Source organism: Halichoeres trimaculatus, unplaced genomic scaffold (genome assembly GCF_033239565.1).
Source record: "Halichoeres trimaculatus isolate MK-OKI-2021-1 unplaced genomic scaffold, fHalTri1.1 fHalTri1_scaffold_3, whole genome shotgun sequence".
Taxonomy (NCBI): Eukaryota; Metazoa; Chordata; class Actinopteri; order Labriformes; family Labridae; genus Halichoeres; species Halichoeres trimaculatus.
Window position 1 is genome coordinate 3,744,032 of NW_027437181.1, and position 22,448 is coordinate 3,766,479.

Genomic DNA, 22,448 nt, shown 5'->3' on the forward strand with positions numbered 1-22,448 from the left:
GGATGTGGCAAACATCAAACTGGAAGTTGATCTTAAAAAATACAAGGTAAGACAAATGACATATGCTTTAACTTGATTTTTATTCAAGGGCATAAATTTTAAATGCATAATGTTTTGTAAAAAAAAATAAAATAATGATGTGTTATTAAAACAAATATCAGACCTCCAATAAACTTTTCCCCTGTATACACTGTTTTTCCCTCTCTTTTTAGTAACAATGTGAGTTTTTGTCTTGTCAATTTTTGCTCAACCTTAGCGTTTTAGTTGTGAAAGTCCTGCTTAAGTTTGTTAATTTGTTTTATATTAATTCTATAAATTCATTCCATTTTATTTTAGTTTATACTATTACCTTAAAATATTTTATTTCATTAATTCCAATTTTTATTAATTTAGTTATTAATTAATTATTTCACCTTTCTTTAACCTGGTTGGTTCCATTGAGATTAAAAACCTATCTCTGACTGTCACATGTCACACCTATATATATATATATATTTTTTTTTTTTTCTATTTATATATATTATTTTATTTATTGTCACATAGTTGGGGGGCACTTTTTTCTGACACTACATAACTCACAAAAAATGTAGAATATTGTCATCCTTGCATTGAATTTGAAATATTTTTTTTTCTGAATGTTAAGACATGATGACAATAAAAAGTATTAATAAATGAATAAAACAAAAAATAAAATAAATTAAAAAAAATATCACTCTTCTTCAGCTCAGTGATAGCAGCAGGAAGGTATCTAACCTCTGTAACTGTCTGGTGCACAGGGATTCTGGATAAGGCTGTGACTCGCGAGTCAGTTGACTAAATTAATTTACAATTTGGTTTCAATAATTTTGTTTTTTTTTAATAAGTGAGAGCCCACACTGCTTTATTGTGTCAAATTAAAAACAACATTTAAACTTTAAACTCTTTCCAAATATGCAGTTTCTCAGTCGGTGAACTTTGTACAGTTTCCCTAAAACTATTCTCCCTTCTAACTTTCAGATAACCTTCCACTTTATCTTATTGACTTATCTTATGTCATCTTATCTTATCTGTTTTTGGCCGGTTTGTCAGATGTGTTATGTAATTCGGTTTCATGGGTAGCCTACATCATGTATCAGTGGTTGCATAAGGATACGCCTGTGTATCAAAGAGATCTTTTTATGTGAGCTGATGCATCTCGTCTGAACTTGCCTCCCATCCTTGTGAAGGACTCTTATCTGCGATCGATTAGCTGTTTCTCCTCTTCTCAGTTTGCCTTTGTTGAGGAGACTCAAAGTCCTATTGTGAAAGAGTGAATGCTGAGTGAATTCACAGGGAGACAGTGTTTTGACCCATCACCGTTCTGGTTGATTACAGTGAGAGTCTACTTCTGTCAGAGTGGCAGTCGAGTGATGCCCATTTCTTCCACGGCACTGTTGATTCAAACACAGGCGCTGAACCAATCACTCAAATTAAACTGCATAGTTCTTCTGCAGAGGCTGAATCAGTGTCCTGTTACATTCATGCTACACAGATATAATCATGGCAATTGAAAAACTAAACACTTGTAGATACAATGGGACACAATCAAGACCAGATATTGTGGGTTTACTGAACGTAAAGTGCATGATTTTTATTGCTTCATAAAACAGTTTGTGTTAACAATAAACTCAGCCCACCTTGTACATTTATGAGCTTCTAACAGCGTGTCTATTTCAACAAATCTGACATGTAACAGCACCTTAAAGAGGCCTGTCTCTGGTATCATCGCTTCCTCAAACCTGTGGGGCATAGCAATCATAGGACTTGAAAGGAGTGGCGTCTTTTGAAGTGGTTGTTGCCTGTCAAGTTGTGTTTTTGGTGTGTCATGTTTTGTCGGCTTGTCATAACCTGGTGGAAGTGAATCCTGTCGAGTCGGATGAGGGGAGGAGGAGACGTCTGTGCCTCGCTTTCTGCTCCTTCCTCTCAGGAACAGGTCGCACCATGGAGACGTAAACACCGGGTGTGTCACAAACATGTTTACAGCTCAACAGGTGAAAGATGCTCGGAAGTCAGCCCTCCTACTTTCATGTGTCAGTGAATTCTGCTTCCTGTTTGATTTGGGGACATTCAGCTGAAAAACTTGTTTTTCTTTTGTTACACCCTGAAAGATTCTCCATCAGTCATGTTACATGTATGTTTCTGTCTCCAGAACACTGAGTACATTTCTCTTTCAGCCACACTTCACACTAGAACGTGATTACCAACAAAGTGATTTAACAAGCACTCGCTGCACTGCGCTGGAAAGGAACAGACAGGCGTGGACACAGCTCGCTGCATTCATAAATGACCTTGTGATTTAATAATAGAGCCATACAGTGAAGCAAATAAAAATAGGAGCTGAGACAATGCTACACAATCTGCCTAACCTTTCTTCCCTGCTAAAGAACTAAACTTTAAATAAACCTGCGTATACTTATAAAAAAACAGCAGATAAAGTACATACATATATTTAAAGTGATAAGTTTGGAAAAAAATAAATGAAAGCTGGATGAGGAAATTGATAAAAACAGCTCTAATAAGCAGACTAAAATATTTCAGGCTAATATACAGTAAATAATGAAACTGGTAAATAAATAAAGCCCAATTAAAAAACTTAATGAGAATTGAAAGAGGATCAAATTAATAGACCTCATCATGTCACTTTTTCCCTTTTGTTTGATTTTGCATGATTAAAATATAAAACTGCAAGATACTACATTTTTTACTGGTTTCATGCCTCAAACCTGTTTTTGTATCCTTCAGGGCTTTTCAGATTTACGACAGTGAAGGACTTTCAGGCTGTTTGCAAACAGGCCAGTGCAGAGACTTCAACATTTATTTAATGGTTCCCATCTGTACTTTGTGTGACTCCTGCAAAATTAGACTTAACCCTATAAATTTCACTTTTTAATGAAAGAGACATGAAATCTATTTAAGTTAAAACCCCTTAAACCTTCCATCCAAGAAGATTTTTTTTTTTAATTCTGCAAAACTCTGGTTTCATGAGTTCATGTTAAAGAGTTTTTGGTTCTCAGATGCCTTAACCCGTTTAACCTTCCATCCAAAAAGTTTTTTTTTTTTTTTTTTTTTTTTTTTTGAGATTTTTTAAATTATTGTATAAATTGTTGGAGCTCTAAAGCCCCCAAAATTATTTTATTTTATTTAATTTAATTTAATTTAATTTATAATAAATAAAAACATTTAAATTTATAAAAGTTTTACCTCACTAAAAACAATGTTTTCGGAAAACCTGGTCAAAGTTAAAATTTTGGAAAACTCTGGTTTCATGTTTAAGAGTTTTTGGTTCTCTGGTGCCTTAATCCCTTTAACCTTTCATCCAAGAAGAAAAGTTTTTTTTGTTGTTGTTCTGTTTTTTTTTATTATTTTTTTATTATTATTTTTTAAATTGTTTGAGCTTTAAGAGCCAAAAATACACAAACAAATAAATAAATGATAAATCAATACATTTTTATTGGAAAAAAAGTTTTACATCACTAAAAACAATGTTTCCTGAAAACTTGGTCAAAGTGAAAATTTGGAAAACTTTGGTTTCATGGTCCATGTTTAAGCCTGGAAACAGAGTTTTTGGTTCTCAGATGCCACAGCTGATTGACTGTAGTTCACTCTGATTGGCTGGCACAGGTATCTCATCTGAAAATCACCACTATGTGTAAGTTTGGGATGCTTTAAGCTGGACTTATTGTCCGATTTGTCTGGGTATTTGTGGACAAAAGTATTTTTAAAACTGAATGAGGGGAGATATTTTCTTTTTGAAAGTACCCGGCTACATGTGAACAAGGCGACACCAAACAGTTGAGCTGCAAGTCAAAGGGTGAAGCTTTTATTCAGTGAGGGAGTCGTTGTCTCTTAATGGAAAGGTTGAGATTTGATCTTCGGCCATAACCCCATGGAGCTCCTGCTATGTATGAATCAGCCTCGTATGAATGAGATTTGCTTATACTGACGGTCTATTATTGTAGCTTTCTTTGCCATGGCTGGGTGAATGTGACGAGCAGTGTAAAGCACGTTTAGCATCCAGAAAGAATAAAAGAGAAACACAAGTACAAGTCCATTAACGATTTACTGTTTTTATTCTCTTTAAGGCGTCCGGAGACGACATGCAGATACTACACATGAAAAAAGAAGTCAGGTAAGAATCCTCTGCTGCTGTTTTTGTTTTTGGCATGTTGATATGTCAAATCCTGCCCTTCTTAATTGTGACTGGCCACTTTAAAAGACGTGACACTGACAGGTGTGGCATTGTTACAAAAGTTGAGCCATTTTCAACTGATTGCATGTCAATCATATTTAGAGTTATTCAACATTTCTCTGTCAGACTACGCTCCTTAGAAATGTGATGCCAACACAGTCGACATTTCCTCCATGTTTTGTCTCTTGTGCTAACTGCAGACCTTGAACATAGCACCACCTGACCTCCATCAGCTCATATTTCTGCTCCTTTTCTTCACAGTTTGCTCTTTATAACATCTACTTTCATCTCAAGCTCATAAAGGAAAATGTACATCTTTACAGCTACAGATCTTTTTCCTCATTTTTACGCCACAGTGACGTCACCATCCTTTGTATTTTCAGGTGACTCACCCGTCTGCAGCACTTTAAACCACAAACTGATTTCAGACTATAGCATTGATTTGGTTACAGAGGAAAGGTGGCAGGGGAGAGGAAAAGCTGATTACTTTTTTATTTGTGTGGCTGATATGACAGATGAAGACTCATGCTAAAGGGCTTTTGATGTGATTTAAAATCTTGATTCATATCGTCTGTTATTACCAGTGGTTTTCCTCCTCTTCTGTATTAAAAAGTTACTTTCTTCCTCACACATTCACAGGAGGAGGAAAGTGGTTATTGAGCTGTGCTTAAGTTTTCGGCACAAATTAACTGAGCAGAAAACAAGGTTATCACTTCAGTCATTTGAGTTCAAAGATTAAATGTGGTTTTAAATTTGATTAAATTTGGAAATCATCTCAGCATATATAATAAACACTCTCAGTGATTGGGTGAATAATGATGCATTAACTCACCAATTTTCTTTTAATGTTATTTCACTTTGAACTGAAAACATCCTTACTGTTTATACGGTCAAGACTGGTTGGTCGTCGTTTGATTGGTTAGAGGCAGAAATGAGCACCGCTAGTGAGTCTGATACGATACAGTGGGGAAAATAAGTATTGAACGCGTCAACTTTTTCCTCATCATATTTATTTCCAAAGATGCAATTCAAACTAAATTTCTGCCAGACATTAGTATTAACTCAAATAATCCACACATAAAAAGAAATCACAACGTTCAGGTCCATAAATAATGATTATGGTGAATTAAGTACGATAACACAGGAAAAAAGTATTGAACACACCTTGGAAAGGCTGTATACTTTTGCAAGGCCGTTTTTTCATCAGGCAGTTAAATACCACACACCTCATGATGGGTAAAGGCAAAGAGCTCTCTGAAGACATTCACAACCTGATTGTTGCTCAGCATCAGAATGGAACTGGTTACAGACTTATATCAAAGCACCTGAATATTCCAGTCAGCACCGTTGGGGCCATTATTCACAAGTGGAAGAAGCACCACCTTACCATCAACAGGCCACGCACAGGAGCTCCTTGAAGATTTCTGACCAGGGAGTCAGAAAGATAGTCAGAAGAGTACTCAACCAGCCAAGGACCACCCTGAAAGTGCTCCAGAAAGACTTGGAGGCAGCAGGTACAGTTGTTACAGAGAAAACAACAGACAATGCACTCCACCGCCATGGCCTCTATGGACGCTCAGCCCACAAGACTCCATTCCTCAAGAAAAGGCATGTTGAAGCTGGTTTAAAGTTTGCTAAACAGCATCTTGACAAGCCTGTAGAATACTGGGAGAATGTTGTCTGGTCAGATGAGACAAAAACTGAACTTTTGGGCTGTCATACTACAGACCATGTTTGGAGGAGAAATGGCTCTGCACATCAGCCAAAAAACACTACACCAACAGTGAAGTTTGGAGGTGGAAGCATCATGGCATGGGGTTGTTTCTCATCTCATGGTGTTGGCAAACTTCATATAACTGACGGAGCAATGAATGGAGCCATGTATGGGGAAATTCTTGATCTGAATCTGCTGCCATCCACCAGGATGATGAAGATGAGACGTGGCTGGACCTTCCAGCAGGACAACCATCCAAAGCACACGGCAAAGTTGACTCTCAAATGGTTTGAAAAAAAGAAAATCAATCTGTTAGAACGGCCTAGTCAATCACCTGACTTCAATCCAACTGAACATTTGTGGAAAGAACAAAAGAAAAGGGTTCACCAGAGGGCACCAAAGAATATTCCAGATTTAAAGACAATCTGTGCAGAGGAATGGGCCAAAATCACACCTGAGCAGTGTGGGCCATTAGTTCAAACATACAAGAAGCTTCTGGAAGCTGTCATTGCAAACAAAGGCTTCTCAGTAAGTATTAGATGAGTCTCAGTCAGCGTGTTCAATACTTTTTTCCTGTGTTATCGTACTTAATTCACCATAATCATTATTTATGGACCTGAACGTTGTGATTTCTTTTCATGTGTGGATTATTTGAGTTAATACCAATGTCTGGTGTAAATTTTGTTTGAATTTTGTCAGTCCCTCTTGATTATTCAGAGCAGTAATAGATGTGGGAGCTGTAGGTTGCCACGCTCAGCCGTCTTGGGATTTTGCAGCTGGGAACAATGGCGGCAGCCACCAAACAGGAGCTGACAGAGATAAGGTTGGAAGGAGGGAGTCTGCTACAATAGCTGCAAATTGGCCCGAGCATGCCCAGTGGACCTGCACTCAAAAGACCCTACGCTCTGCTCGGCAAGTGTTTACTCATCCACCCGTTTGATTATACATCAGCGCGGGGAGAATCTTGACTCATGTTTTAGGCTTTGACAAAACAGAGTTTGTGTTTTTGTTGTCATTGGAGAGAAATACGAGCACCAAAACATATCCTCCTGGATTTCTACATTCAGTGGTTGAAATTCAAGCTTTTACTCTTTTCAAGTTTAAATATGCATTTCAAGTTTTTGGAGAAAATTCTCCCTACACCAGAGGCGAAATATTCACAGTTGTATATCCAGACTCTCTCTTTATGAAAATGAAATATGCTCATCCAAGAGAAAAACTGCTGTGAGTCCACAGAAACGTGTGAGAAAGTAGCTTTTAAAACGAGCGCTTGCTTATTATTGATTCACCCCATGTTGGTTGGAAAAGCACTGAAGAGTTCAGGATGATGAAACACGAAGCTGGTTAGCTTCTTACAGTCTTTAGTCAGCCACTGATTGTAAGTTCAGCTATGAGAGAAAAACAATCCAGGAAATCACATTGTAGGATTTCTAAAGGGTTAATTTGTAAATTAGAAAAGTTCAACTCGTACTTTGCTACATAACCTTTGTTGGCAATGACAGAGGACAAACGTTTCCTCTGAGTCTTCTCCAGGTTTGCACACTGTAGCTGGTGTTTTGGCCCATTCCTCCATCAGATCTCCTCTAGAGCAGTGATGTTTTGGGGTTGGAATGCTGCGGACGTGTCACTAGGCTCCGCTGCTGTCGACGTTTTATATCTGTTTTTATGCGTTTTTACCTGATCTGATTTCTAATCCTGTTCTCCTGTGGACTGCCGCTACTGTATTGGACTGTTCGGCGTTGCTTTTTGCCATCGTGATATTGCAAAAACACTACTATAGTTGGTACCTGTGTACTGTTAGCATTTTTAGCCGCTATGGCTACTCTCTCCGCCGTCAACATGCCGGGCGCTCCCTGTAAAAGCTGCCTGGTTCTGACACACACCCAAGCTGAGGTAACTAACCTTAAAGAAGACATCCGCAGGCTTTCCAAGGATTTGAAGCAGAAGGACGCAATGTTATCCAGCTTCATCGACATGGCTGCCGCACAGTCAAAGAGAATCCTGTCCATGCATTCCGAAATTTCGGATACCTTGCTGTGGGATTCTTCGCGTCCTCGTCCTTCCTCCTGCTCGACCCCAAATCCCCGCGAGCCCTGGACAGAGGTGATGGTCAGGGGCAGCACGATGAGACTGTCGGTCTCTCCTCCACCACTACACCTTGCTGACGCACCGCGGCTTGAGGAGGCACCGGCGGAGCCGGGTGAGGGTAACCAGGTGGCCGGTTCGGTCTCTCCTCGTTCCTTCAACAGATCCGCTCACTGCCCTCCGAAGCCTGCATGTGGTGCCCAGTCCGACTTCTCTGTGACTGTCCCCGCTCCATCAAATGAATCACCTGCGGCTTTTTCTCCTCCCGATGTGGCCGCCCCCTCTCCTGCTGCATCAGCGACTCATCCATCCACCGAGGGCTGCCGTGCTGCTGCCGTGTCCTCCACTCTAGGCTCCGTTGCTGTCGGCGGGGCGACTGAGGTCCCCGTTGCTGGGAGGCAGGGCAGACGGCGGGGAGGATCATCTCCCTCTTACCGCCGAAGGCTGCTACGGGAGGCGGTCAATAGGCGGTCAAGTGGAAAGGATTTCCCGCAGCCTGTCGTTCGACTTCCCGAGGCTGGCGCTTCTCTGCCGGTGAATGACTCCTGGGCACGGCTCGGAGCGAAGCCCAAAGCTGTCGCCCGCTCCTCAACAACTCTTCCAGAGCGCTGGGTTCGAGTAGGCGCCAGTAGGCGGAGCCCCTCCTCCACTGTACCTGCATCCACGCACTTTAACATTCAAGTCAATAATAAATATGAGACTCTTGGCATCAAGGATTTCCCTCCCCTGGACGACAGGACCGATCGTCCTTCACCAAAGAGGTCTGACACTCCATCTCGGCCGGGTTCAACCGCGGGCCGACGTTGCCAACCCCGGGTCCCATCCCGCCAGCGACGCACCTCCAGGCAGCCCCCTCCGTGCTGGTTGTCGGGACCTCGATGGTCCGGCACGTGAGGGTGCACAGCGGCCGGACCTTCTGCCACCCTGGAGCCCGCGTCAAGGAGGTCGAGTCCTCCGCCCTCCAGCTGTGTGCTCAGCACAGCGCGGCCTCTACGCTGGTTCTGGAGGCTGGGATTAACGACCTCAGAGACCAGCAATCCGAGACCCTCAAGCGGGATTTCACGTCCATGGTCGACTGCCTGCTGGACACGGGGAAGCAACTGGTCATCTCTGGCCTGCTTCCCCCGCCGCGCTATGGTGACGTCACCACCAGTCGCCTTCGCCAGCTGCACTTGTGGCTTAAGGGATACTGCCTGAGTAAAAGTATTCCTTTTGTGGATAATTTTATCGCTTTTTTAAACAGACCCCACCTTTTTAAATCAGACGGCCTGCACCCAAACCAGGAGGGGTCGAGGCTTTTAGCAGTCAACATTGACCTGACTGTCCGGTCCTGCACCACCACCTCCTGACTCACTACACACAGGCGCTCTCCACCTCACTCACACTCACCTTCACCACCCCATAGGTACACCATACACGCCCCTCCCTCAGTGACCTCAGTGGCACAGGACAGTATAAGCACAATAAAAACAATTATCTCACATAGACAAAAGAGACAGAGGAGGACTGTTTTTAGACCACAATGTGCTTTTAATGTTCAGCTGGAAAAATGCGTTGAGCGCACCTTCAGCTTAGATGTTAAAATGGCTGTGCTGAACGTGCGCTCCCTTTTAAACAAATCTTTTATTGTTAATGATATTATTGTGGACAACAACCTGGACAGTATTCTCCTTACTGAGACATGGCTCGGCACTGATGTACCTGTTGTTCTCACCGAGGCTTCCCCACCAAATTTTAACTTTTTATTTTCAACTAGAGGGTGCAGAAAAGGGGGTGGTACGGCCTCAATAACAAAGACCGATATGCAGGCGAAAGAAATCATTTTTAATAGGTACTCATCATTTGAGTACCATGCTTTCGTTTTTAGCAGCCCACCTATCCTCTGTATAACAGTCTACCGACCACCCCAGTACTCCACCTCTTTTATTAGTGAATTTTCAGAGTTTTTATCAATCATTCATACCACTTTTAACAGAATTTTAATAACTGGTGATTTTAATCTGCACGTGGACATCTCCTCGGACTTAATCTCAAGAGAATTTTTAAACCTCTTACACTGTCTTGATTTTAAGCAACACGTCACGCAGCCGACCCACAGCAGGGGGCGCACCTTAGATCTGGTTATATCTTATGGTCTGTCCATTGGAGCGCCCTCTGTTGTGGACCTGGCTGTGTCTGACCACTTTTGTGTGTTTTTTACAATCACCAGTTTTAATCAGAGGGAGGCCCCTGTGAGAACAGTGAGGAAACGCTACCTAACTTCTGAAGTGGCTGCAAATTTTATCCAGATTTTACAGAGCACTCCTGCAGAAATTTTACCAGCACCCTGCGATTTTATCACTGACAACTTGAATAAAAATATGAAGTCAGCACTGGATTCAGTGGCTCCACTTTTTATTAAAACAGTTAAATCAAAACCCACATCCCCGTGGAGAACTGAAGAAATTAAAAAACTCAAAAGGGATTGCAGGAGTGCTGAAAGGAGATGGAGGAAATCTAAATTAACAGTCCATTATGACATATTACGCCAGCATCTCAAAATTTACAATAACGCACTGAAACAAGCAAGAATCTTACACTTCCAAAACTTAATCCAAGACAATAAAAATAACTCAAAATTTTTATTCTCCACCATTGACCGTTTAACTAACAAAAATTTTAAAGGATCCTCTATGACTCCGAGTTATGCCCTTTGTGAGGACTTTGCAGACCACTTCAGAAGAAAAATCAACGACATTCGATCCAGTCTTTTATTCCAACAGCTTCCAACACCTGGATCATCAAATTTACCTGAGGAAACACTGGAGAGTTTTGCCCTGGTTGATGCGAGGACACTTGGTCGAGTTTTCTCCCAGGTAAAGCCCACAACCTGCCTTTTAGATTCAATTCCCACACCGTTTTTTAAAACACTCTATGGATTCTTTGAGGAACAGCTGTTATATTTGGTGAACTGCTCTCTTCAGACTGGTGTCTTCCCCACCTCCTTTAAAACGGCGGTGGTGAAGCCCCTTCTGAAGAAGAATGATTTAGATCCAAATGTTTTAAATAATTACCGGCCTGTATCCAACTTACCATTTTTAAGTAAAATTTTAGAAAAACTTGTTTTTAACCAAGTAAATGAATTTCTTAACTTAAAACATATTCTGGAGACTCATCAGTCTGGTTTTAGGATGAACCACAGTACAGAGACAGCACTTTTAAAGATTTTAAATGACACCAGATGTAATTTAGATAACCACAAACTCACAGTGTTGGTTCTACTGGATCTAACCGCCGCCTTCGATACAGTAGACCATCACATTTTATTAAATAGACTGAGGAATGTGGTCGGCCTCTCTGGTACTGTTCTTAACTGGTTCACGTCCTACCTGACTGATCGAAGTTTCTTTGTAAGTATGGATACATGTTCCTCAGGAACCCATAAGATAGAGTGTGGGGTTCCCCAAGGGTCAATTTTAGGTCCAACTCTTTTTAATCTATACATGCTACCCCTTGGGGACATCATCAGGAGGCACGGCATCAGCTTCCATAGCTATGCTGATGATACGCAACTGTACATTGCCGTGTCTCCTGATGATACAGGGCCAATTGATGCCCTTTTTAACTGCATTTTAGACATCAAGTCATGGATGGCAGCTAATTTCCTACAGCTCAACCAGGACAAAACAGAGGTTTTAGTTATTGGTCCTGAAGGCCAGAGAGAGAAACTCTTACCTAAGTTACAGGATTTTAAATCCTCAAAATCTGTAAAAAACTTGGGCGTGATTTTGGACTCTGAGCTCACTTTTATTCCACACATTAAAAACATAACGAAGATAGGTTTCTACCATCTTAAGAATATAGCCAGAGTCCGCCCGTTTCTCTCTCAGGCCAGCACGGAGGTGCTAATGCATGCTTTTATCTCCTGTCGTTTAGACTATTGTAATGCCCTGCTCTCTGGTCTTCCCAAAAAGAACATACACAATTTACAATTATTGCAAAACTCAGCCGCACGAGTGCTGACGAGGACCAGAGGGCGGGAGCACATTACGCCTGTTTTAAAATCGCTGCATTGGCTCCCCGTGCGTTTCAGGATCGATTTTAAGGTTCTCTTATTAGTTTTTAAGTGTCTTAACGGTCTTGGCCCATCTTATCTATCTGAAATACTTTTACCCTATCAACCCTCGCGGACCCTGAGGTCCTCCGGTGCTGGCCTTTTAACAATACCACAAGTAAGAACTAAAACTCACGGGGAGGCGGCATTCTATTATTATGGTCCCCGATTGTGGAATAGCCTCCCGGAGAGCCTCAGGGGCGCAGAGAATGTTGATATTTTTAAAAAAGGCTCAAGACCCATCTTTTTAATCAGGCTTTTAACTGACTAGATTAACCTCTTTTTATGCTTACCCCTATCTTTACACTTTTTTATTATTACTCTACTTTTTACTATTATTATTAATTCTGTTTTGTTTATTTATTTATTTATTTATTTATTTATCTATTTATTAGATTAGTTTATCCTGTTCTATTATGTTGTTTCATTTCAATGTTGTTTGATGTTTATGTTAGGATAAAGATTTATTTAATCTCTACTGTTTTATTCCTTCAGTTTTAGCTTCTAGACCTTTTATCTCATTCTACTATTTTAGTCCCTCGGTTTTCCAGTGTTTCCTCCTGGGGGTCTGCCACACCGGGAGCTGTTTTTGGCCCACTGATTGGGGCGCTGTCCCATGGATGGCTCCGGCCCTGGTGGCTAGTGAGCTCTACACCTTGGTGTGGAGCCACCTGTCTGCCTGGGCTGGGGTGGTCCCTGGGGTGGCGCCCCTTTCAGCCACGGGCCATGGCTCCTCCCGGTGTGCGCAGCCCCCAAAGGTAGCTTTTTCCTCACCTCAGATCTTGGTGCCCAGCCATGTCTCCTCATCAACAGCCTGTCTATGTGTGTGTGTGTGTGTGTGCGTGTGTGTGTGTGTGCGCGTGTGTGTGTGTGTGCGTGTATGTTTGTGTGTGCCGGTATGTATGTCTATGTATGTGCGTGGGTGTTACCGTGTTCAGTGGGTATATTTGTGGGGGTGGGAGGTTTGGGGTTTTAATGGTATTCCTTTGTCTTTGTTTGTTTTGTTTTTTTGGTCTTCCCTTTTGTTTTTATCCTCTGTGAGGCACTTTGTGTTGCAGAAGCATGAAAAGTGCCATACAAATAAAATAAAGTTGAAGTTGAAAGTTGAAGTTGGCAGACTTTCAACTCCCTCCACAAGTTTTCTCTGGGGTTAAGGTCTGGAGACTGGCTAGAAATGCTTTTTACAGAGACACTCCTTCGTTGGCCGAGCGGTGTGTTTGGGATCATCACCAGCCACGCTCCATCTTCAATGCTCTCACTCATGGAAGCAAGTTTATGCTTCAAATCTCGCCGTACATGGCCCCATTCATTCTTACATTTACATGGATCAGTCCTGTCCTCTTTGCTGAAAAACAGCCCCAAAGCACGTTGGGGGCACGCCTGAAGACCTGAGAGCGCCACCTACTGTTCATATTTTCTAAAGGAAAACTCAAGACCTACCTTTTTAATTGGGCTTTTAGCTGATTGTATTCATAATCATTTCATGTTATATTTTTACTTATTTTAACACACTGGGGGGCGTCGGTGGTGCAGTTGGAGAATGCGCTTGGTTGGTAATCGGAAGGTTGCAGGTTCAAGCCCAGCTCTGGGCGACACATGGCGATGTGTCCTTGGGCAAGACACTTAACCCCTAGTTGCTCCCACTGCTGTGTCAGTGGTGTGTGAATGGGTATGAAAGGGTGTGATTGTGTTAGATATACTGATGGATAGCTGTCATAGTAAAGATTGGATCCATCAGTGAGTGAATGTGAGAGCAAATGGGTGTGGATGGGTAAGTGTGACCTGTGGTGTACAGCAGCTTTGAGTGGTCCATGACTAGAAAAGCGCTATATAAGCTCAAGTCCATTTACCATTTACCATTTTTACTTTTATTTCAATTTTATTTCTACATTTCAGGTCAGATTTTTTAATTGGAATTTAATTTTTTGTTTAATGCTTTTCCTTTTATTATCCTATTTAAGCTGATTTTACTATGCACCTTATGTTTCTCATTTTACCACATTATTTATCCAACTTTTATTTTAAATTATTATATTATTTTATTTATTTATGTATTTACACATTTACTTATCTTACCCTCTAGTATTTTCAAGTGTTTTTCTATTTTTATTTATTTATGTATTTTGAATTTATTTATTATTTTTTTAGTATTTAGCTTCTGTGGTCTACATTTTACCATATTATTTATCCAATATTTTTCATATTGTTATATTGTATTTATTTATGTATTTACAAATTTACTTTTCTTACCCTCTATTATTTTCGAGTAGTTTTTATCAATCAATTTATTTCTTTATAATGATTTTTTTTTTTAATATATATATACATATATATATATATATATATATTTAAAAAAATTATTAGATTTTATTAGATTTTAGATTTTATTAATTTATTAATTTATATAATTAATTTTCAAATGTATTTATAATTTTAGTTTTTTTTTTATCAAAATAATTATTTTTTTATTTATTTATGTATTTACACATTTAGGCCTACTTATTTTACCCTCTTGTATTTTCAAGTATTTTATTTTTTTTATTATTAATTACTATTTTAGTTTTTTTCCCTGTGTTTCCTCATTTTAATTCAAGATGGCGTTTCCTCAGTCCTCTAATTCTAACTCTGTTTTCTGTCAGAATTTCCTTTTTATGTCTTTGTGTGTGTGTGTGTGTATATTGAACGTTTTGGTGGAGGGGGGATTGCAGGGGTCTTATGTTGTTGTATTTTATTCAATTGTGCATTTTTCTGCTTTTTATTCCACTTCTTGATATTTAATTTTATTTATTTATTTATTTGTAAAGCACTTTGTATCACAAAGTCCTGTATGAAAAGTGCAAATAAAGTTTGATGGATTGATTGAAATCCTACGATGTGATTTCCTGGATTTGTTTCTTATTTTGTCTCTTAAAGCTGAAGTTTACCTCTGATGAAAATTACAGACCTCATCTTTCTAAGTAGGCGAACTTGCAAAATCAGTGGCTGAATTAATACTTTTCACCCTACTGTAAGTTATTTCCCCTGTTTCTACAGCTTTAATAAAGTGTATCGCATACATTGAGAGTGTGTTAATCTATAGGGAAACTAATGTTAATATTTGGAGCTTCGCTTAGATCATTTAACTAAAATATTAAATCTTTCATCAAAGATGTAATCCGCCTCCTCGTACGTAGCCTCTGAGGATTTAACTCCCCTCGTTATATACAATTTAGTGAGTTTTTTTCTGACCCACTTACTCACTGGGTCACCACACAGTGGGAATAATTCATGAAGTGAATCACTGGCGCTGTCTCGCCGCTGAAAGCTGACTGTTGCTCTCTTGTGAATGTTCGTCATGTGTTGAGCCTTAGGGTTATTCCTGTTTTGCATCCTGCCTGGTCTTCTGTAAAATTCCACTCTTAATAGTGTCATAAATGAACCTTTTTCTGGGTGTGGAGTGCAAGTCTGGACAAGTGCTCTCCCACTCACATGCTGAGTAATTCATGATGACTGTCTTCAATCCAGGAACGCTCCAGATAGCCCGCGGCGAAAGCTCTGCTGTGACGCATCCATTTCCGTCAGATACCGGCGAATCACGACAGTCATTAGAAACAGTACACACACTTCCTGTAGGGAGGTGAAACTGAGCTGAGTGTGCGGTGAAATCCTCCTGGTTGGGTCTGAAGTGTGTGAACATTACGGGTGTCATGTGTCTCCATAATTCATCATGTGTCTCACTGAGATGTAGAGCTGTGTGCAAATGTTTCACCGCTCTCCCATAATTAAATCTCTGATCAACCTTTATTATTATTACTAATAATTTCATACCTTTCTCTAATTATTTTGATTTCTTCAAACCTTTTCTTTCCTAACAATGAGATCTGTAATCTCTGTTCAACAAAGACGGCAATAACAAGCCCTGCAGTGTTTTTATTATCAGCTTTTAATTGGATGTCAGACGAGGTAATTAAACTCTTCAATTCACCCTTTTTTAATCAAATCTGACCGAACTCCAGCTCAGATATTGTGTCAGGTGTGCAAGGTGTTCGCTGTTATTTAGATGAGCAGGTTTATAATGAATTATTTCACCGGACATTTTGAAGTAACAAAAAACCATCTGACCAATCAAAACGCTTGTTGTTGACAAGTCACATACCAAAACATTCAATGATTATTGTGCTCGTGTTCCAGCACCCGATTCTTTCTGACAAAAGACATAAAAACTACAAAGCCAACGATTATAAAGACATTGTTTAGAGGAGAATAGCTGTGGAGATCAAATACGATGCCTCCAAATTTTTTGCAATTTCACGTCATTTATTCTCATCGCCTTTGGTGTGCAAAGGCTTAAAGTCCTCTTTACATTGGTAACCAGTATTTTTTTTTTTCTTAAACCTTTATTTAACCAGAAGAAAAGATAGGGGTGAGTGCTGCACTGAAACAAAGGTAAGATCAGGTGCTCTTCAAGGATCCAAGGACGGCAGTACTTTAGAAAACAACAAACAATCCGAGGCACTCAGATGAAGTTAAAACCCTTTATTATGTCAGGGACATGTCAAACAGGTGTTTAAAATACCTTGGAAATGTCATGTGATTGTGTCACGGGACGCTGTCACATGACATTAGACATGAAGAAAAGACATATTAAGAAAACACACGCAAGGAAAAAGCACAAGAGGTCTGGCTGCACAGTAAAAAACAGCCTGCACCAAACTCTGATTGGCAAAATCGTTATAAAAAATGGGAAAAGTCTATTTCTTCATTTAGACCTGGGAAGGAGGTGGCTTTTTGAGTGTAGAGCCAAAATGTTTCACGTTGTAAGAGACGTTTGAGTCTGTCCCATCCCCTCAAAGATCTAGGAATTACTTCAATAGCCATGATTTTGAGAGAATTTGGATTGGTATGTCCTGCAGATCTGTAATGTTGTGCCATTGGGTAGTTTGGGTTAAGAGTTTTATGGCATACTTGTGTTCTGCCCGTCAAAAGTGCCAAAAACTCTTAAAGCAATTCCTAGATCTTTGAGGGGATGGGACAGACTCAAACATCTCTTACAACATTAAACATTTTGGATCTACACTCTAAAAGCCACCTCCTTCCCAGGTCTTATACATTGAGGCTGTGTCCGAAATGGCATACTAACGTACTACATACTACATGGTCGTTGTGTATATACTGTATACTACATACTAAAAGTATGATTAGAGTGCCAACCGTTTACACCGTAGTATACTACTCGATTTCCCACGATGCATTTCAAAACCTCTGACGACAAAAATTGGAAGCACACATAAGTCTATGGAAGCACACCAGGCTATCAAATCTCAGTTGATTCGCCACATTGGAAAGTTTTAAGAACATTTGAGGCGAGAAAGTCATCACGTAGAAAACCAAAATGTGGTCATTTGGGCCACAAAACGCACGGATACAAATTTAATTTCAACATTTCGGACATTCTGTTAAGAGCGCCAATATGCTATCGAAGAAACTTCCGGTCCGCTCCAAAACAAGAGCCCAATTTACAAAAGCGTTAAAGAACTTAAAAGAGATAAACGGGTGCTTTTATTTTGAAAACGGGAAGTTCGCTAGTGGATGATTTTTAGCTAAGACCGGTCTCAAGACGAATTCATCTCTCTTCAAAAAATTAAAAAATGTTTACTGCTCGCAGATACCGAAGACGATCTGTCCGTCGCCTCAGGCACTTTATTTCTACGTACTTACGTTTTGGTTTCCCTGTAGAGCTAAGTCCATTTTAGTTGCTTCTCATCTTGTCATCTCATTCTGTATTTACGTTTATAAATACGGGGCTCGCAATGCATTATGGGGCGTGTCGGTGCGACTAGTATGCCCACCTCCCATACTTACAATTTTTACCGATATAGTATACATCCGGGTATTTCTCGCGCACACAATCTTTTCATACTATTTAATGTGAACGCACTACATACTTTTTTTGACGTCATACTTAGTATGAGTAGTACGTTAGTATGCCATTTCGGACACAGCCTGAGTGTCTGTTCTTAATGTCTGAAGTCATGTGACAGCATCCCATAACACAATCACATGACATTCTCTTGGTACTTTATTTAACCAGGTTGGTTCCATTGAGATTAAAAAACTTTTTTCAAGGAAGACTTGGCCAAAACAGGCAGCAGCAAAAACAGAAAGTTACAAAAAAACACAAAAAGAGCTGAAACAAAGTCATCAAAACACAGGATTATGGATTAAAAATCATGTTCTAAGAATCGGTCGTACAAACAACCAAGCTGAAAAAATGTAATTAATTAATTGTTGTACGTTGCTTTGGACAAAAGTGTCTGCTAAATGAAACTGTAAAACAATGACATCTTATAAAAGCAGCCTCCATGGCTTTCATTTTAGATTTAAAAACATTTAAGGAACCAGAGTAGTAGAGTAACCAAAGGTCTTTTCCCCAGTTTCTGTCCGAGCACTTGAGGTAAATGAAAACACATAAATAGAGGGGAAGCAGGCCAAGAATTGACCTATAGATGAAGGTGTACCAGTGTATGAGCCTTCAAGTTGCCAAAGCAGATCGTCCAACCTCAGAGTACAGCTCACAGTGATGAGTCAGAGGTTTACACTTTGTTATGAGCCTCAAGGAGACATGGTAGGCAGGATCCAGCATATAGAGACACTGAGCAGAGGCGTGTGTGTACAAAAGGTCTCCATAATCTGAAACAGGTAAAAGGTTGCAGCAATGAGACGCTTTTTTAACATGAGAAGAAAAATATAACTTGTTTCTGGAATAAAAGCCTCAGCTTTTTCATGACACACAGATCACATGTGATTCAAAATTCAACCAGTCATCATCAATCAATATGCAGAGGTATTTATAACAGTGAACAATCTCGATCTGCTTTCCATGAACAGTCGACAGCACAGGAACATTTTATACCTGGGCTGTTTTCCAAACCGTCTACTACATACTACATGTGAATGTAGTATGTAGTAGGCACTACATACTACCTACTGCTTTTGCATGTAGTATGTGGTATGACTGTTCTGTTGGGTCTGTTTTGTAGTGTACTACTCTGGTTTCCAGTTTCAGAAGGCGGAGCTACAGATGATGTTCTTTTTTGCCTTTAATATAAATATACAAAACAAGCTATGGGCAGATCTTAGCATTTAGATATTTTGTTAATCATATCATAGCAGAATCATCATTCTTGATTTATAATCTTACACCAAAAGTTACATCATTGACTGAAAATAATTTGGGATTCTTATTTTTGGAGCTGATGAAAAAACACTTCAATACAATTCAAGTTTGGTAAAAAAAAAAGGGCAATTAGTCTTTTTTATAGGCTTTAATGAATTTGTATAAGTAAACACCTGTTTTACAACTAAAGTGACAAGATTTACCAGTGTTTCTTTCTCATCACTTCAATTCTATCTCACGGGCCATATAACGTTAGTGTTGTTGTATTGTAGTTGTAATGCTGACTCATTCCAGTAGATGGCGGTAATTCACCGAAACCTGCCACCTGCATTGTGGGAAACAGTAAGCCAGGTAGACTGGTCTGTTGCATACTGAGACATTTTCCAGGATCAGTAGGACATCCTGGGGGTTTTTGGCTTACTGCAGATTTTGCAAGGTTTTGCATACTGGCTACTACAGACTGAATTTCAGCCAAAATAGTAGGCACTGCTAGTGTAGTAGGCGGTTTGGAAAACAGACTTGGTCTTGGATCTGGTTGAAACCATAATGGTCTTATTTCCATTTATGAAAAGTTTTAAATCCTGCAGTGTATTTTTTATTCTACAGTGTTAAAAAAGGACTTTTTACCAATGTCTAGAGATCATACTCTGGATAAAATGACAGTGAAGTGATGGTGGCCGATAAGATTTAATTATTATTTCACTGAATGATTCTTTATTTTCATTTTGACAGAATGAAATGAAGTCCAACTAACTAATTCACTAACTAACTGACGTGGTGATGCAGTAGTTTGTCCAGGTTTGATTTCCCTACTGTAACTCATTTGCATCAGGACTTTGCATGTTCTCCCTGCTCATGTGTGTGTCCTACCTGGGCTGGGATGGGCTCCAGCCCCCATGATCATGAAAGGTAAAAGCAGTGAGGACACAGCTACTGTTTCTGTCTGTGAATTCCTATTTTTATGTTGAATTTAAACTTCTTTATTGGACATAAATCCAAAAACAACTCCAAATCTTGGCTTTCTAGAAATTTTCTACATAAAATAATGCATAACACATTTCATTTTAAAAAGCTTTTTTCATCAGAAGATCCCAAAGTGCTGTTCATTAAAACAGAAATTAAAGAATTAGGAAAAAAAGCCCCTGTTTTTCAGATTTGAGTTGTAACACTTCCAGGGAAAACACACAAGGAAGTTACAGGACGTCTGTGTTACATCACATCTGTGTTTTAATCAATCTCCAGCTTCGTCTGTGCTGTTTGTTGATGTTTCCACCGAGTCAAACAGAGCCGGAGGGATAGATCAGGTCAATCTGTCGTATTTCGTTAGAAACTGATGCTCCTCGTCTGATAAGGTGGAAACACACATAAATAAACACGTCGTTAACTAGATTCTTGCACTTTGTCTGAAGAGCTGCGAGGACGAGCGTGAGAAAGTGTGTGAGGAGCAGGAGGGAGGGTGTGTCCGCAGGTGTGCCAGCCCTCCTGTGTGCGTTTGTGTGTCAGCAGACATTGTTTCACTGAGGTAACACCTACGAGCTGCAGGTGTGTATAAAAGGTAGAGGCATGATTCATCCTCTTCAAATTATCAGTCAAGTGCCAAATCGTTCCTGCTGTCTGACAGGTTCCTTCAGTCCACATCCTCATCAGCAGATCCTGGTGGCAAAATGAGGACTCTTCTTTTTGGGCTTATTTTTGGACTTCTTGCTGTTGGCCACTCATCCCCTATCACCAGTAAGTGAAAGTCCTTTTCTAACAGTTTTCAGTGTGGGTCTCTCAGAAAATAAGTTTTAAAGGAGTGTTCCTGAGATTTCATCAGACATGTAATTCTCTTCTCTAGTTTATTTATTTTTCGGCTAACATGGTGAAAAAATAGTCACTGGTGGTCATGATATTCTTTGGCAGAGTAACACATTCCCTCTTCTCTCTGAGAAAGCCTCATACTAACACTTCTGAGTCTAAAAACGACATGAATTCTTCATCCAGAGCTCTGAACTTTCCATTATTCCCACCGTGTCCTTCCTCTCAACCTGTGAGTCAGCGCTCCCCTCTCCACCACCTCAGATGCACTCTATGCATAAAGTCCAGCTCTCCTCGTAAGAATGCAGGAGTCGTGTTTCATTGTCGCTGCGCAGGTTTCCCTGGCACCTCCAGATTACACACAGAGATCTTTGTGAAATCTCCCGAGCTGTTCCAGGAGCTGCATTAAAGCTCGTGTCTAGAGAAAGGTGAAACCAGAGAGCAGCAGGGAGCTGGTACAGAGGTTTGAGGAAACTCTGATGCTGAGCGTGACTGAGCAGAAATAGAGAGCTAGGATCAGGTACTCGACTCCTCGGCCTGTTTTTAATTAAGTTTTTACAAGGTAACAAATTAATTGCTCAGAGAGGTCAACGGTGTAGAAAGTGAATCAATCAGTTTCTGAGGTAAAACGACTAATTTGGGCTGCACTGATTTTCTGTAAAGAGTTTAATAGTTTCCTTTCTCAGCCCAAACTGAAAGACTTACAGTAAAACCTCACATGCACAGGTGATTATGATGTTATTATGTGCTATTGTTAATGACGTGATCGAAACTTATGATCATTACTTTAAACAAACTTCAAGTTTGTGTTGTATCTGGCGCCCCCTGTGGACAAAATGATACTTATTGTAAGTTTGTCCGATAAAAGTTTAAGTATATTTTCTTTTAAATTATTTTGAGGCTTCTTATGTCTCTGTTTAGAAAGGACAGGAATCAGGGTCACCAGTTCGACATCTAGCCTCATGAACAACCCAGAGCCCCAATAAGCTATCCTGGTAATTTTCCTTGAACAAAAATGTCTCCTACTGCTTTTTTTTTACTCATCAACAGTCTTTTTGAGGGTAACAGCTGACTGACACCTACCACCATCAGCGGCTTCAGTCACGATAAATTAACTTATTGGACATTGTCCCGCTTTGCATGGGTAATAAAAATATTAATAATCAATTTAATCTGTAAAGCACTTTTCATTAAAATTGGAATAATGTTTTTTTGTAAAGCACTTTTCATTAAGATTATAAAAGGGTTTTTCTTGAAAAGCACTTTTCATTTAAATTATGAAAAGGATTTTTTGTAAGGCACTTTTTCATTAAAATTTTAATTATACATTTTATTTTTAGAGCAATTTTTATCCAAATTTTAAATATAAATTTTATTTGTAGAGCACTTTTCATTA

At 39.8% G+C, this 22,448-nt stretch overlaps 1 protein-coding gene across 1 annotated transcript in view; it reads left to right on the forward strand.

The window, feature by feature from the left end:
• Positions 1–22,448, forward strand: part of LOC141787780 (uncharacterized) — a 30,639-nt gene that overhangs the window by 4,705 nt on the left and 3,486 nt on the right. Inside the window, exons 2-3 of the mRNA XM_074666450.1 lie at positions 4,101–4,147; positions 20,877–20,986. Coding sequence (XP_074522551.1) covers positions 4,101–4,147; positions 20,877–20,986 — 157 coding nt within the window. The remainder of the gene's footprint in view (positions 1–4,100; positions 4,148–20,876; positions 20,987–22,448) is intronic.